A 17,235-nucleotide genomic window follows, 5' to 3' on the forward strand; every position below is an offset into this window, starting at 1 on the left:
TGATATTACGCAGCACCTTAAAATAGGCTTATTGGAAGTTACCTGGGGACTGGGGTCATTTTTGAGTAAGATGCTAACGTTCTGAAAAATAGTGGCGTGTTCCTTTAATGCTGTTGACCATGACCTTAGATTTTTCTGTGCTGATTTCGATGGCATATGCACCTGCCCTCTCTACTAGCTTGTTGGTCAGTTCTTGTAGTTCTTGGTTGCTGCCAGCCAAGAGATCTATATCATCAGCAAATCTAAGGTTGCATATTGCTTTGCCATTGATGGAGATGGATGTATTGATGGTCTTGGAGAGTCTCTAGCATTATCTGCTTCAGGAACAGGTTGAAGAGTATAGGTGATAGTACGCATCCTTGTCTCACTCCTACGGTTGTTGGGAAAAAATCCCCAATTTGGTTATTTAGGAGGACAGCGCTACTTGTTCTTTCATACAAGGCCTTCACTATCTCTACTATTCCCTGATCGATCTTAAAATTCCTGAGTACTTGCCATAGACCATCATGCCACACCCTATCAAAGCCTTTATTTAAAGTGCATGAATGATGAACAGCCTTACATGTTATTACATGTTTGATAGTTAATGCATTAATCAACATTTAGGGGTTAACTAAATCAAACCGTTTCTAAAAGAAGGAATAAAAAATATTCTTAAAAAAAGATATATTATCAATGTTTAATTTATTGTTTACCATTATTTACAAATATTTTTGATGCAATTAATAACTAAAAGTTAACCAAATATTTAATTTAATGTAGGTTTTTTTTTTTTTCATAAGGAGGTTTTGAGTTTACAACAGTGATCATTAGACTGTTATGTTGTTTCAATCAATATCTACTCATATGTGTATTAATACAGAGAGACCAAAACCAGTAGTGAAGGTAACTCCAGATCAGCGTGTGTTCAGAGGAGAGACAGTCACTCTCACATGTGACATACAGGGAGGAGGAAACATTCAGTGGACATACAGCTGGTTTAAAGATGGTTCAGTCATCAGACGCGTCACTGAGAGAGTCTACAGCATCACATCTGATCAGTCTGACAGTGGTGAATACAGGTGTAGAGGAGAGAGATCAGACTCACAGAGATCAGACACCAGTGCTGCTGTTACACTGACTGTATCAGGTGAGTGTTCAGAATCACATCTGTTTAATGCTCATTTAAATCAATATTTGTGGCTCAACACTTTTCTTATACTCTTCTGTATCAGCCACAACTTTCATCTGCAGAGGACTGAAACAATTAATTTTTTAAGACCTGTTCACATCAAGAAAATAACAATAAGAAAATATATTTGTATAAGTGTCCACACCAATGAATAATTATGTTCTTTTTAATAAGAGTATATGCTGTAGTTTAATCATCTGCCACTTTAAATGCTTTGCACTTTAAAGCAGGATGGATTCTGATTTGTTGTTTTCTTTTTTTTCACCAGCTCTTCATCATTATTTTTTTATTTTAAAATGTATTTTCATTTTGTATTTTCATAATTTAATTATTAGCTTTTCATCAGCTCACAAACCCCCTGCAAGTTCCCTCATGAACCCCAGTTTGGGAAACTTGTCTCTCCCTTTGAAGAATCAGTCAAGGCACAGAGATGCCAAAATTAAACTTTATTGGTGGAGACAACAAAAAAAAAGTGGACTGGATTATTCAGTGTTTGCTTTATTATTTTTATCTAAAGACCATGTTTAAAGGCCATGTGGCATAAAAGAGCCCTTGGTATCAGTGCGGATGCAAGCTCAGTGGAAATGAGACATACAGTGTTAAATCACAGACTCCTAAAATCACTGCTTCATTCAGGCTATTCTACAAACATATCTGAAATGTCTGATAAAAATTAGGTGACTTACAGTGATGTTAAATGAGTTCATGAAGTCTTCAGATAGTATGTTGAAGTTGATTGAGATTCAGTTGCTCCTCATATGAGGTTGTAGTTGGAGGTCTTCAGCTCTTCTTCAGCAGGAGCTTCATTCTGCTTTCTATGATGAGTCAGAGGTGTTTGTCTGAGGACATGACGGAGCCAGAGCCTCCAGAAAACTAATGACAGGACAAAACAAATGTTATAAAATATGAGTTAAAATAATGAATATAATTATTTTTATTAAAAAAAAAAAAACTGTTTGACTTGTTATATTTTTGTCTTTCTTCACAGATTTATCCAGATCTACACTGACTGTGACACCAGACAGTCCTGTATTCACTGGAGACACAGTCAATCTGACGTGTGTGATTGAGTCTGACAATAACTGGAGATATGAGTGGTATAAAGGCAGCTACAGAGTAATGCCACATAGGTCTGAGCGTTACACTGTAAACAGAGACACTCTCTCTATCAGAGGAGCTACTGAGTCTGATCAGGATCAGTACATGTGCAGAGGACAGAGAGATGAAAGACCAAAATCTTCACACTCAAGCTCTCTTGTTTATCTCACTGTGATGGGTGAGTTAAATATCATTGACCTCCTAAACTCTACTACATGTATGATAATTTATTCAGATGACACACTTTGAATCTACAACCACCTGAAGTTCTCAGAATAACATATTAAACACCATTAAGTTAAAGAGATAAAAAAATAATAAAAAATCTAATGTTGAATCATATTAAACCTGTAGTGAATCAGATGGAGGAGAGACCATCACTCTCCTCTTTAACATCAGTGTCACACAAATACAGGAACTCAGATGATCAGATCATGTTTCTGACTAGTTCACTGAAAGAGCTTTGTCTTCGTTCTTCACAGATTTCCCCACATCTACACTGACTGTGACACCAAACAGTCCTGTATTCACTGGAGAGACAGTCAATCTGAAGTGTGAGATTGAGTCTTACAATAACTGGAAATGGAGAAATGACAAGACATATGGCTGGACATATGACTGGACACCTGACTGGAGATATGAGTTGTATAAAGGCACAGACAGTGTAATGTTACAGACGTCTGAGCATTACACTGTAAACAGAGACACTCTCACTATCAGAGGAGCTACTGAGACTGATCAGGATCAGTACTGGTGTAGAGGACAGAGAGATGAAAGACCAAAATCATCTCTCTCAAGCTCTGCTGTTTCTCTCACTGTGATGGGTGAGTTAAATATCATTGCCCTCATAAACTCTCGTTAATATGATCACATGCCTAGTTGAGAGACTGTAGTTTTGTTCAAAATGCGTATTATACACTCTTAAAAATAAAGGTGCTTCACGATGCCATAGAAGAACCTTTTTGTCTAAATGGTTCCATAAAGAACCTTTAACATCTGAAGAACCTTTCTGTTTCACAAAAGGTTCTTTATGGCGAAAGAAGGTTCTTCAGATTACAAAAAGGTAAGAAAGAGATGGTTCTTTAAAGAACCTTTGACTGAATGGTTCTTTGTGGAACCAAAAATGGTTCTTCTATGGCATCGCTTGAAGAACCTTTTGAAGCACCTTTATTTTTAAGAGTGTACTATCTTGTTAATTGAACATAACTTGGTATATACTGTTTTCTGCCTAATATCTGTTAATAGTATGTGAAACAAGTCACATTATGGAACAATAAATAATTCAAACTTTAGTATCAGTCACATTACCTCATCACATTACAATTTAAATTCAGCACTCTTTTGTTCACATTAGGAAAAGTGCTCATGATAATTTGATTTTTCATCAACATCAATACTCATATGTGTATTAATACAGAGAGACCAAAACCAGGTTTTGGCCCAATGAAGGTATCCAATGGTGGCTGAAGGTTTCCTGCATATTCGGTCTTTTTAGTGGGCAGAGTAATTTAATTTCAATTAAATTCTAATCTGACTTTATTATTACCTCGGATTTAGGTTAGAATGCCAATTATTATTGATCATTGATAGTATAATTTATCTAGACATCTGATTATTCTATTTAACTATTTAATCTTATTGAATCTTATTCATATAACACTATGAGTCTCATGCCAAATGGATATATGGAGTTCATACTCACAAACTCATCAGTCTTGGTCATTAGACAGAGACGGCTGACATATATTCTAGAAGGCCTGTAACTTTGCTCATTCTAGAACATATTACTTAGTCCCCATAGATCTGAACACACTTAATTAAGGTAAAACTATCTAACCAGAGGTCATGACCATAGAACTGTAAGGAGTGAAATTATTTCCTTATGAAATTAATTCCTCATGAAGCCAAAACTCAGGAACTCACACAAAACAGATGCCATGCAATAAACAATAAAACTGTTCTGGAGAAGAGATCTCCCAAGAAAGCAAACAACACCAGCCTGAACAAACGTATCCCCTTGTTCATTTATGACCCCCTTCCTCCCTCTCCCCTCCCTGCCTCTGAATCTCCCCTCTCACTCTTCTCCCCCAAATGCAAGAATATCCATATGCCACATGTGTTATATCGTGTGGATATGTTGTTTATCTTTCATGTTTGGTATCATTCTAAAGGTCACTGTGCGATTGGTAAAATGGTCTCAATTTCACAGTAGTTACTTATATTATGAGGAAACTTTTATAGAATTGTGTTCTGCTGAGGAGGGGGGGTGTCCTCTTTTAGGGGTCTGTAGGAATGTTTATCTATCTCCAGCCAGGTGTGACCCTGGAGCACAAGAACCTAAAAAAACAAAAGGTCTTTTATGTTTTCACAACTGATTTAAAGGTTTCTTTGTTTTTGTTCTGGTAGTACACTCTTAAAAATAAAGGTGCTTCACAATGCCATAGAAGAACCTTTTTGTCTAAATGGTTCCATAAAGAACCTTTAACATCTGAAGAACCTTTCTGTTTCACAAAAGGTTCTTTGTGGCGAAAGAAGGTTCTTCAGATTATAAAAAGGTAAGAAAGAGATGGTTCTTTAAAGAACCTTTGACTGAATGGTTCTTTGTGGAACCAAAAATGGTTCTTCTATGGCATCGCTTGAAGAACCTTTTGAAGCACCTTTATTTTTAAGAGTGTAGTTGCTGAAATGAATACTCTGCAGATTTTGGGTAGTTGGAGTTGACCGGCACACAATTGCATTATCCTTTCTAAATTGGCTTCTAATTGTTTCATTATCTTATTGGCATGATACAATTTTACCTGACAAATAACAAATTGTTATATTTGATTTATTCTGATCGCTTCTGAAATAATTTTCAAGTAGATGATTGTGTAGTCTAACATTTCCGCAAATCTGCATCCAGGGCAGATCATACATAAGTACCAATGAGCGGGGCAGGGGGCTCTCCATTAGGGATCTTCTGATTTCTGTCTGTCACTGGCTTAACAAGTTACAGTTTTCGTTGTTATAGATTATAACACCTTTTGTTATTTGCTAGCAGGGTGCAACACTTAAAGGTATTATAATCCCCCTGTACCCTCTGAGTAAGTTACGGAACTGGCGAGTTTGTGTCCGTGCGTTCACTGTTGACCGAGTGAATTTCTGAGTGATGTTAGGTCCTTAATGAACGAATAATTGAAACTATGGGATTTCCAGAATACTCAAATATCTAAATTAATAAACAATTGATATGTGTGATCAGTTTTTAATTAGAAACATTGCCTAAATTTAGTGATCACTTAAAATTGGAGTCAGATTGAAAACCGAGTTAGACTAAAATTTACACTAAATCCTGAATAATTCAGAGGCGCAAGTAAAAGACTGAATATGCATTAAACCTTCGATCAGGCTGCTGGATTCCGCTTTTTGGGCTGGCGGTTGGATTCTTACAGAACCAAGTTGACCAACTTAACTTCCTCTAATGGTAACTTTATATACTCATACTGTGGTTTTCCACGTATACTTAGTTAGAATAATATTACAATAATCAGAGGTTGAGGCTCACCCCATTTAGATTTTAGAACAACAGTGTTGTTCTAAATGGGAAAAACCTTTACAGTTTCAGTATACATGACTAATGCCAATGTGTTAGTCAGAGCTCTAAAACATCATTTTAGTCCGTTACTAACCTGAGCGTAGATTTGCGGTTTTATGGATTTAACAACATCTACTAGAGTCAATAATCTCAGAGTAAGTCAGAATAAAGTCAAATGTACCAATTTATTATCAGTCAGGTAAATATGTATTATGTCAATTACATAGTCAATTCAGATATATCAAATGAAATTAATACAAGACATCAAATTCTCAAAGATAAATCTAAGAGTAAAAGATGCATACCCAACTTCATAAAAATACATAGTATGGAGTATAGACACAATCCACACTACTGGCTCATCTGGCTACAGAAACACGCTGATCTTCTTGCAACATGTCCTTAAGTACTCAGACCAAGACAAACATCCTCCAAATGCAGACAGGAACTAACAATTGGAATTCGCATTGACTGAGGCCTTGACATGGAGAGTTTACACACATACACATAGACATCAGAGGGGGCTTGAGCACCTGCCCTTTTTCTTCCTCTAGAGAAAGTGCCCTTTTTTTTAACAATTCTGTGTTTTTCTGTCAATATGGGGTGCTGTGTGTACATTAATGAGGAAAAAAAATTAACTTAAATGATTTTAGCAAATGGCTGCAATATAACATAGAGGGAAAAATGTAATTGGGTCTGAATACTTTCCGTACCCACTGTATCTGTTTGAGCACAGCTTTCCTTGTCAAACAAATAAAAAATCTAAATATCAGGTCGGGTCGGAAAATTGAGACTCTGTCGAGTTCCGATGCCTTTCTCTTTCCGCAACTCTGCAGCACAACAATGTAGCGTACATTGATAAGCACATCACTGACAGACAGAGAGCCGCAGAAGTGAAGCCCTCCCTCCCTTTCCAGTTGTGTTTGTCTTGGAGGTGAGTGGTGATGAACAAAAGACTAAGCTATCTGTGCCTCAAATTTAGAGCTAATTATTCAAAAGACAAAAAGGCAAATAAAGTTAATTTGTCTCGCTAACATCCATGACTCATGAGCAACCATGTAATAAGTTATCTAAAGTTTAGCTAAGACAATATATCATGGGCATACAGGCTTACTGGAGAAACAACAGCTGAATACAGTAAAATTAATATCATTATTAATCACGTCGTGGCCGCATCAACACCTCAGGTGTGCATTATTTCTCGAGTAATTCAACGGCCTGGAGTCGGAGTTCCACTTATACTATGGCTGACACACCTCAAGACATTGATCAGATGATATATGTCAAGGCATTCGTCTGGTTTTTGCACTTAAAATGCTATTGTGAGTAGGATTAATTTCTTCGGCATCTCATTCTAAGCCTCTGTTGCTAATTCCAAAATGTCTATATTACCTCTCTGATGAGCCTGTGTGTCTCTCAGAATTCGGTTCGGCAACAGCGTCTCTACTAACAGTGAAACTTTAATATAATTTTCTTCACGAACAGTGCCGTTGTTACCTCACTTGTGAGAAATATAATGTAGCTTTTAAAATAAAATCACCAGAGTAGCGATAATGTTGTGTATGTGCGTCTGTGAGGGAGAGAGAGCAGGCGAGATAGAGTATGTGATTTACCTACATAATAAAGCGTAATTATGTGGCAAAACATGGAAATTGTTACGGGCAAACAAGACATAAGACATGCGGATCCATCCGCAAGCTTTATTTAAGGACATGGTCAACACAGGCGAGGGTCAGATGATGGCAAACAGACATATATTGAGGGCAAGACACAAGAATAGTCCAGTGGACAGGTGTGGGGTCGATCTCTAGCGAACAAAGTCCAAACAGGATAATCCAAAGGGTAATTCCGAAACACAGGCGATGATCCAAGCGAGGGGTAAACAGTATCCAAACAGGGCGAGTCAAAGAGGTAATCCGAAATACACAGGCAATAATCAGAACAGAGAAAACAGACAAGGCAAGACTAAGCTAAGACTAGGACACTTAAAGCAGGTTCCGTAACGTAGCTATCACTGACTAGGGATATGCGCATACAGTACTCAGCAGTGAGAGAGAGGAAGTCCATGGCTTATGTAGGGTGTGTGATTGGTTACAGCTGTGTGCAATCAGTGCAATGGATGATGGGAAATGTAGTCCGTGGTGACATGTAACAATCTGTGTAGTGAGAGAGTCAATATGACGATATGATTTGTGACAGAAATTATCTGTTGTTTTTATCATATTGCTTTACTATATTTATTTGTCTGGCCAGTGTTGTTGTGGATAAACACAGTGTTTATTGTGCTGTTGTAATACCTTTGAAATAACATAAATCATTTGGCAGGATATGGACATGTAATGCGGTCCAGAGCTGCCTGGAACTACATTCGCTGTGCGTTTCCCTGAAAATAATTGCACACCTTAGAACGTTCGTCAGCCAATCAGATTCAAGCATTCAACGGCCCCGTAGTATAATTATAAATAAACCATGACTGCATAACAGCAAAAGTAGGTGGTGATATGAGCACAGGATGCAACATGCCAAAAATGGAAGAAGAAGAAACTGAGCCGAGCCGTACCATGCAGTGGAAAAGCACCAAAAGTGTCTGAGATTCTTTAAATCTTAAATGAGGTTTATACTCAGTGATTTGTCTCACACCTCTGAACTCTGACTCTTCAGGATCTAAATCTGTTCTTGCTCTCTTGCAGGTCTGAAACCAAAGCCTGAATTCACGTCAGATCCTGCAGGAGCTGCACTGACTGGAAACACAGTGACTTTGACCTGTCGCATGGATCTGTCCACTGGATGGGACTTTTACTGGTACAAACACACACTGAACTCTGAGATAAAGACAGAAACAAACTCCTACAGAGTGAAGATTGATTCAGTGTCTGATGGAGGCCAGTACTGGTGTAGAGCTGGAAGAGGGAAACCAGTCTACTACACACAATACAGTGATGCACTGTGGGTAAATGTTACAGGTGAGAGAAAGCATAGTATCTGACACATACATACAGATCAGAGACAATATCTACAGAACATCTAAAACTTTGAATCTAAAATTAATGCAATAATCTGTGTTTGTACAGTGAGTCCTAAAGCTGTGGTGACGGTATGGCCTGATGAACGAGTGTTCAGAGGAGAAACAGTCACTCTCAGATGTGATATAAAGTGGGCCTGTAATGTTACACCAGTCAACAATTATTAGAACATGTTTTGACAATATCTGAAAAAAAATTACCTTTCAATTTTCCCTACTGAATCACATCATAATATTACATTAAAATTACAATTGTAGTGATATCGAAAATCTGAAATGTATTTGTAAGTGGATCTCAAATGACACAAGCTGCATAACTGGGTTTCATCTCTGTCTCAGGTGTCTCTCCTTCAGTGTCTCTGGTGGTCAGTCCCAGCAGAAGTCAACACTTCTCATCTGACTCTCTCTCTCTGAGCTGTGAGGATCAGAGTAACTCTACTGGATGGACAGTGAGAAGATACACAGACAGAAACACAGAAGATTGTTCAAAACTAACAGGATCTACATGTCGAATTGACTCCCTCAACACATCTGACGCTGGAGTTTACTGGTGTCAGTCTGAATCTGGAGAGAAACGTCATCCTCTAAACATCACTGTTCATGGTGAGTTGACCGATATAAAACTAGATCAAATCTAATACATGATCTGTTTTAATACACGTATTGCCTTCCTCATCTTAATAGATGTGTTTATCTGTACAATATGTGTCACCATCATCTTCCTCTTGTGGTGTGTAGATGGTGATGTGATTCTGCTGAGTTCTGTTGATCCTGTGATTGAGGGAGATACTCTGACTCTACACTGTTTACATCGATCTACAAACTCCTCGATCCTCAGAGCTGATTTCTATAAAGACGGATCACTCGTCAAGAATCAGACGACAGGAGAGATGAACATCACGACTGTCTCAAAGTCACATGAGGGTCTGTACTACTGTAAAACAGAGAGAGGACAGTCACTGCACAGCTGGATCTCAGTCAGAGGTGAGAGTCAGTGGAGTTCAGTCACTGTCAGCTGATTCGATTTTATTCATGAGCAATTAGTTATTGACAGATGTGTTTATTCTTTCACATAACTCACAGGAACTAAAATATAACTAGCAAAACACATATACTGGCATGTACACACCTCATCAATGTCCTATTCAATGAAATGAAGAGTGCATTAACTACAGCATTAGAATAAAATCTTGCCCAAAAGAAAATTGTCATTATTTACTCACTCTCACGTTATTTCAATCCTGTATTTTCTTCTTTGGAACACAAATAAGACTCTCTTTTCTTTTCTTTTATCCAATGAAAAGTGAAACTTTTTCTTTTCCTTCTTCCACAAAAGAAAGTCAGTCAGGTTTGAACAATATGAGTTTGAGTAAATGATGACAGAATAATAATTTAAATGGTAAATTAGCTATTTAATACAGAGCTAAGGTGGCATTGTGGTAGAATAAATATGACATGGGAGGAAAAAATATGTATTTCAATGATTTTTGTGTTTACTCACAAAATGTTGGGTTCCCCAATAAACTTTATGAAAGTCTTTAGGAGCTCCATAATGTTGCTCAATAATGTGCTTGTGTCTCTGTTTTTCAGTGTCAGGTTCAGGTCAGATTTCTGTCTTCAGCATCCTCAGTTCTCTTCTGGCAGCTTGTCCGTATCTGCTGGCGACAGTCGTGCTGCTTTTCAAATGCTACAGAGCGAGAGGTAAAACTTCTGTCTGATCTGTCTCTCTCCATCTCAGTGTCTTTTTCCACAAACTATTCACATTTACTGACAGACATGCCTTTACTCTGTCTTTTTATCTGTTATATAGATAAATATTTATCTATAAATATTATTTGATTCATAAATCAATTCCTGCAGTGGAAGTAAAACAGAAAGTGTCAAATTTAACTGAATATAAATGTTGTGTGTGTCTGTGCATATTTCACAATTACATCTACTGAAGACCAAAGCCAGTACACCGTAACAGTGGAATAATCATCTATTATTCTCCAAACCACAGAGTCACAGGATGCTGGAGTCTCAGGCTGAAGGCTGGGAAACACACTGGACACTAGTGTTGCTTTCGTCAACGAAAATTATGACTAAATATAGTCGTCAACGAACCTTTATCACGTGAAGAAACTGAGACGAGATGAGACGAAAATGCTGGTCATGTGATGATGACTATAATTAAATGTATAATGCAATATCATTGATGAATAAAAACGAGACTAAATGTGGCTTACAAAATAAAAACTATGCTAAAATGTCTCTTCATTCTCGTTGACCAAAATGAGACTAAACGAAATGTTATAACGTTATTTCGTCTCGTTATTATTATTTTGCAGTATTTCTGTTTCCTGTGTGTCGCTTCAGGGGCTGCATCAGGTCGCACTGCGCAGACGCAGGTGACGTCACTTCCTCAAGCCCCACTCGCGGCATTATTTAGAACAGTGTTTCCCAACCAGGGTGCCGTCCGTCGAGAGCAGGAGTGCCGTGTAAAAAACCCTTTTTTAATATTTTTTAATTGCTAAAATGTTCAAAAAAGCAGCTATTATATAATATCCATTTCTAATGCCGCCAATAATTAGAGATGCACAGAAATTCCGGCTGCCGAAAATGAGTTCACCGCTCAGGATTCACTTGTGTGTGTATGCGCGTGTGCGTTATCCCGCTCTATGCGTGTGTGTATTATCCATAGACTGTATGGTATTATCCCGCTCTGTGTGTGCGCTCCGCTCAGTCGCTCGCGGCCCATGTGAGTGCTCCACTCATATACCGTTCATGCTCATTGGAACAGCAAAGTCCTCTCAAAAATCGAGCTGACAGGAAACATGGATGTAGTACAGTATTGTTTCTGTCTGCAATAGCCCTACTGTGCTGTAACATGGTGTGGTATATGAGCAACTCTGGTAACGCTGCCCTCTCATTCATTGATCTGCTAACCGTTATGCTCATGTGTCCTCTGATGATAATAGCTTTCTAAGATTAAACATTTGGATAATTGGTAAAAAAAAAATATATATATATATATATATCTTAAAAGCCCTACAAAAATACACTGAGTGAGCAAAACTTTGTTTAATTACCATTATAACTATCTCACAATGTTTACATATGAATAAAAGCCTACATTAAAATCTGTCATATAAATTGGTCTCTTCATTAGAAATTAGCCTACTGATTTTTTATAATATTAAAAATATCTGTATGACATTATATTCTGCAGTTCTTCCTATATTGACTGGGTTAAATAGAATTGCATTTCTAAAAAGAGACTAAAATATAATTTTCATTGACTCAAACATTTACTTCACTGAAGCAACTTATGAGCAAAACTTTGTTTAATTACCATTATAACTATCTCACAATGTTTACATATGAATAAAAGCCAACATTAAAATCTGTCATATAAATTGGTCTCTTCATTAGAAATTAGCCTACTGATTTTTAATAATATTAAAAATATCTGTATGACATATATACACACACTGTCAGGGATAGTCCAGCCTCGTCAGGCCCAATCACCTCACACACCCGTTCACAATCACCGGAGTACTAATCAGCCGCACCTGTCACCACCTCATCAACACTAGCTCAAATACTCAGTCACTGCAGTTACACTTTGTCTGGTCTTGAGTTCACTATGCTGCTCCTTACCTGACTCACGAACCTGGACGCCGACCTGAAACCTACGTGTCTCTGTGCAATCCTCTTCAGCCCGATCCTGGAAGGAACCCATCACCACGTGAGCTAGATCCCTTCAGTTCCATAAGACTGTTGCCTTTAACCGTTTGCTCTCTGTCTCTTCCCACAGCCCCTGTTCAATAAAGAACTCTGTTAACCTTATCTCTCCGTTCTGGGTCTGCTTCTGTAGTGTGACACATACACATTTAACTTGTTCTACTATGACCGCAAATGTACATGATCTGGAGAAAATCTAGAGAACATCACATGAATTAACAGTTATAGAAATTTGATATGAGTCACTATGAAACAATAATATTAAAGGTGCAGTAGGAGATCTTGGAAAAAGCTAACTTTAGCCTGATAGCACTGAACGCGAATGTCCCACCCTCCCTGCAATCGCCGTCCAAAGCCACGCCCCCTTAATGCATGTACTTCACTGAAGCAACTTATGTTTAGCTGATTATCCAAACATAATTGTATTTGTTCTTCTCTCAATTAGCATTGTATTGTATTGCATTATGTTGTTATCAAACTAAGATCTCCAAAGAACGAAGATTTACATTATCAGCTATCAGAATTTTAGCTCTATATAAATATTTGTATCTGCACCAAATTGCATATTTTTGCTCAGTTTGGGCCTCGGAATAATTTTTTTTTTCCTCTTGGAGTTTGAGCTCCTTATTCTCACAAATATGAGTCATAAAAGTCTGATGTATTAAAAATGTGAAGAAAAAAAAAAAAACATGAAACATTTATTTGATAGATTTTATATTATAATATAAAAAAGAAAAAGGTGATTTATTCAAGTATAATCTCATAATTTTAGGCATAATGGGGTTAAATGTGCTACCGTTCACAAAATAGTATATATATATATATATATATATATATATATATATATATATATATATGCATGTACGCTCATAGACCAGAATGCCAGAGACAACATTACTACAATAGGCAACATCAGCGGTTCCCAATTCCAGCCCATGTTCCGAAGTGAAGTAAACTTCAACGGATTTCCCCTTCTCAGCAATGAACACTGTGTAGGGATCATATCGATCGGAACACAGTTCATGCACATAGCTCACTTCTAATGAGCTGGCGTGAGGACTGGATTAACCGCTGGGCTACATGTGTCATTCACCGGTGAGAAAACTTTAAAAGTACTACAATACCAGGAAGGAAGATGGGGTTGTTGATGTTTGTCTGCCATTCTCGCTCTGTCTGCACAGTGTGCGTGAACGAGCTGATGATGTATCCTATCTGCGCGAACCCGGTGCGCAGAGGTATGCAAATACATACGTTGACAGGCAGGTAGAAAAGCATATTAAAACGCTCAGACCGAGTGTTTTGATTGGACGAACATTTCTTGATCCTACGCCTTCCACAGAATATATAAATACAGACAAATACATTGAGACCACTTAACTTAATATTAATGATTACTATTGGGATGTGAAAAGACTTTCAACCAGCATAATTTGTATGTATTTCAGTCTTTAAACAACTGAAAAAGTGGAGTACCTTAAGTCTTAGTTTCTTGAAATATATTATATATTGATTAGCCCCCTTAAGTTTAACTAATTAGCTCATTATCAGGTATAATAAAGATGGAATCAAATGAAATCAGCATTTGCAGTCACTAAATTACAGCCAGATATTTAAAAGTTTGTAGAGGCGAGAATGATTCAAGAATGCATATTTATATACATACTCATTTTTGCAATAACACATAATACAACATCATAAAAAAGACCCCCTTTTCCATCAGTTGCTGCAAGGACAGAAAAGCTGTAGGCTCCAACTCCTGAGAAACATAAAAAAAAGAGAGAGGGCGAATTAAATAAGAAACATTTTACATCATGCTTTAACATGTTTAACTCTGTAATATATATTTCTGATTTAACACGTATGCACTGTTGGTGTTGTAGAGAGAGAACCAAACAGAATAATCATGTTACTGACATCTAACTCTAAACTCCAAATTTAAGTGTATAAGAGCAAAACCAACTAACTGAATGTTCTCTCTTCTTTCCTCAATTGTTTGTCAATCTAGTAACACTTTCTATGAAGCCTGTATTTATAATACATTATAAGGGTTTTCTTAAGGCATTATAATTAATGCATAAAACACTATAAAAAAACTTTAATATGTTGTATCTCAAAAATAATCAAAACATTTATAATACATTATAATACTTATGCATTTGTGGTTATTACTTTTAAGAGTATGAGTACGTATAACATACAATTAATTGAATACCATTATAAATCCACTTAATTTGTCCTGATTATGTTGATTTAATTCCAGGTGTTCCCCATTTATTTCCATTGATCCCAGGTGTGTCTTGTCATCCCCTCGTCTTGTCATGTGTTTAAATAGTGTTCCCTGTTTTTAGTTCAGCATCCGGTATTGTTTGTCTACGTGAGTTTTCCTTGTTATAATTAAAATTATCTGGATTGATGTATTCCTCGTCTCCCTCCGTTCCTTGCTCCTCACTCCACTCAGTAATGCAACCGTGACAAATACAGGTTTCATAGAAAGTGTTACTGTCAATCCTTCTATTAAAATCTTCCACTTCACTGAAATAGTTATCAGAGAAACAATCACTGTTGGGTTAACAGAAACATCAGTAACAAAAGGTGGACTGGGCATTGTGCAAAAATTATTAATATTCCTCTCTGACCTGTAATGATAATCCGGACCAGAGAGGAAGACCTGCTCAGACTCCTGCAAGGAGAAATTCTTTAGGACAGCCAGGGCATATATGATGGCCTATGGAAAAAATGGTTAATGTAAGTATACTAGTATAGCACTACTGAACAACAAGCCATTATACATTGGTCCATACACCAGCATGCAGTTTATACAGTAGATTTTGTAAGTGCAGGAGCAGGACACTCACAAACACATTACATGGTCAGGCATACCTCTGGAAAAAGAGCACCACAGATTAACTGCACTGCATCTGTGAAGCTCAGTTGTGTTGGTGTCCTATGCAGCACTCTTCTCAGACAGGTAAACAGGACAGTTGTTTCTCACTGTCGAGGTAGACAGGCACCCAGGAAGAGGTTAGCTTAGAAATTGATACATTTAAGATAAAGATACAATAATTTGCAGCAGAGTTAAAATATATTGTTAATGTTACTTCTAATTAAGGCCCTTGGTGAATCTTTACTATGAACTTGTTTGTAATGATGATTAAATGTGAACATTGTTTGAACTCTGCAGGACTGCGGCTCTCTAGGACCGAACTTGCCTACCCCTGACATAGCTTCATATATTCATTACAACCTTAACAGTGTGACTGGATTAGAATCTAATACGGTTGCTTCCATTGAAATTGTTTTGATACTATGTGTTTTTTATTACGTTTTAACAACTAAAATGTGCTTGCGCATTTCTTTTTAAAGCACATACACTTTTATAAAAAAAGACTGGATGAAGAAAATCACTTTCACAGAGAAAATGTGTGGCTCTTAAAAGTGAGGTAAGCAATTTTTCAAAAAAACACTTTAGAAAACTGATTCGGCCGAATAGCAAAACAAACTTTTAGCTGCGACAAAGTGACCGTTGAAAATCATTTGAAATTTGTGTTAATATGTCATAAATAGAACACAGCAGCAGTTTTCTGTCGGGGATGTGTCGTGTCGTGCCCCGCCACATCCAGTGTAGACCATAGATATGTACATATATATATATATATATCGATGGTGTAGACAGCATCACTGATTATAATGAGTTCCATAGTATTTTGTCGCGCCACGCCACTCGCGTCCAGTGTAGACACGGTGTAACATTGGTTTTGCTTTGTTTCACATAACTAATTGTTGCCTGGGTTGCGTACGTATGTGTTAAAATACAGAGCTATTAAAATAGGGGCGAGACCCTTTTGGGGTAGGGGCGTGGTTGTTTTGGTGATTTCAAATGTCAACATTGGCTACAAGAAATCACTTACCCCACCTTTAAAAGAGCCCTTGGTTTGAAGAGAAAATTCACTCAGTTTACTTGGTTTTGGCTGGTTTCTCGGTTTTCTTGGGCAGCAGCACGGCCTGAATGTTGGGCAGCACACTGCCCTGAGTGATGGTCACGCCACCCAGAAGCTTGTTCAGCTCCTCGTCATTGCGCACCGCCAGCTGCAGGTGACGGGGAATGATACGGGTCTTCTTGTTGTCCCAAGCGGCGTTTCCAGCCAACTCCAGGATCTCAGCAGTGAGATACTCGAGCACAGCGACCAAATACACCGGAGCACCGGCACGCTCGGCATAGTGGCCTTTGCGGAGAAGCCTGTGAACACGGCCGTCGGGGAACTGCAGTTCAGCTCTGGAGGGGCGAGTCTTGGCTTTAGAGCGAGCCTTTCCAGTTTTGCCTTTTCCACTCATTGTACTTGAAAACTGTTATTTGACCATGCAGCGTAACAATTAACTGTTCTATAGTTCTGTCAGGACCACTATCGTCAAAGATAACTTACAATTAGCATACATTTTAGGTTGGGGGTATGGTTCTGTTCTGGGCAACACTCCCTGCCCATCCATGCAGCCTAATGATTAATGTAGCAGATATCATCAATGTTCTAAGTGATTATTTTATATATCAACATAATTCAGTAGTCTGACTCAATAACTAATATCCAATGCCAAGTCCTGACTGGATGAGAGGAGGAGTTGGGGATGGAGGTAGGTGATTAGCTCTTG

General features: G+C 37.7%; 2 protein-coding genes across 2 annotated transcripts; one reads left to right on the plus strand and one right to left on the minus strand.

Moving 5' to 3' along the window:
* Nucleotides 1–846: 846 nt before the first annotated feature.
* Nucleotides 847–10,948, plus strand: LOC107564160 (sialoadhesin-like). The gene is made up of 9 exons (XM_016249169.1): nt 847–1,129; nt 2,160–2,447; nt 2,752–3,093; nt 8,534–8,806; nt 8,915–8,996; nt 9,182–9,468; nt 9,604–9,849; nt 10,456–10,566; nt 10,868–10,948. Exons 1-9 carry the CDS (start codon nt 847–849, stop codon nt 10,894–10,896), a joined length of 1,941 nt encoding a protein of 646 aa, XP_016104655.1. The 3' UTR covers nt 10,897–10,948.
* A 5,573-nt stretch (nt 10,949–16,521) lies between these two features.
* Nucleotides 16,522–16,923, minus strand: LOC107564153 (histone H2A-like). The gene has a single exon (XM_016249161.1). The coding sequence runs from the start codon at nt 16,921–16,923 to the stop codon at nt 16,546–16,548; it is 378 nt and encodes a 125-aa protein (XP_016104647.1). The 3' UTR covers nt 16,522–16,545.
* Nucleotides 16,924–17,235: the final 312 nt, after the last annotated feature.

Source organism: Sinocyclocheilus grahami, unplaced genomic scaffold, assembly GCF_001515645.1.
Source record: "Sinocyclocheilus grahami isolate Dianchi unplaced genomic scaffold, SAMN03320097.WGS_v1.1 scaffold914.1, whole genome shotgun sequence".
NCBI lineage: Eukaryota > Metazoa > Chordata > Actinopteri > Cypriniformes > Cyprinidae > Sinocyclocheilus > Sinocyclocheilus grahami.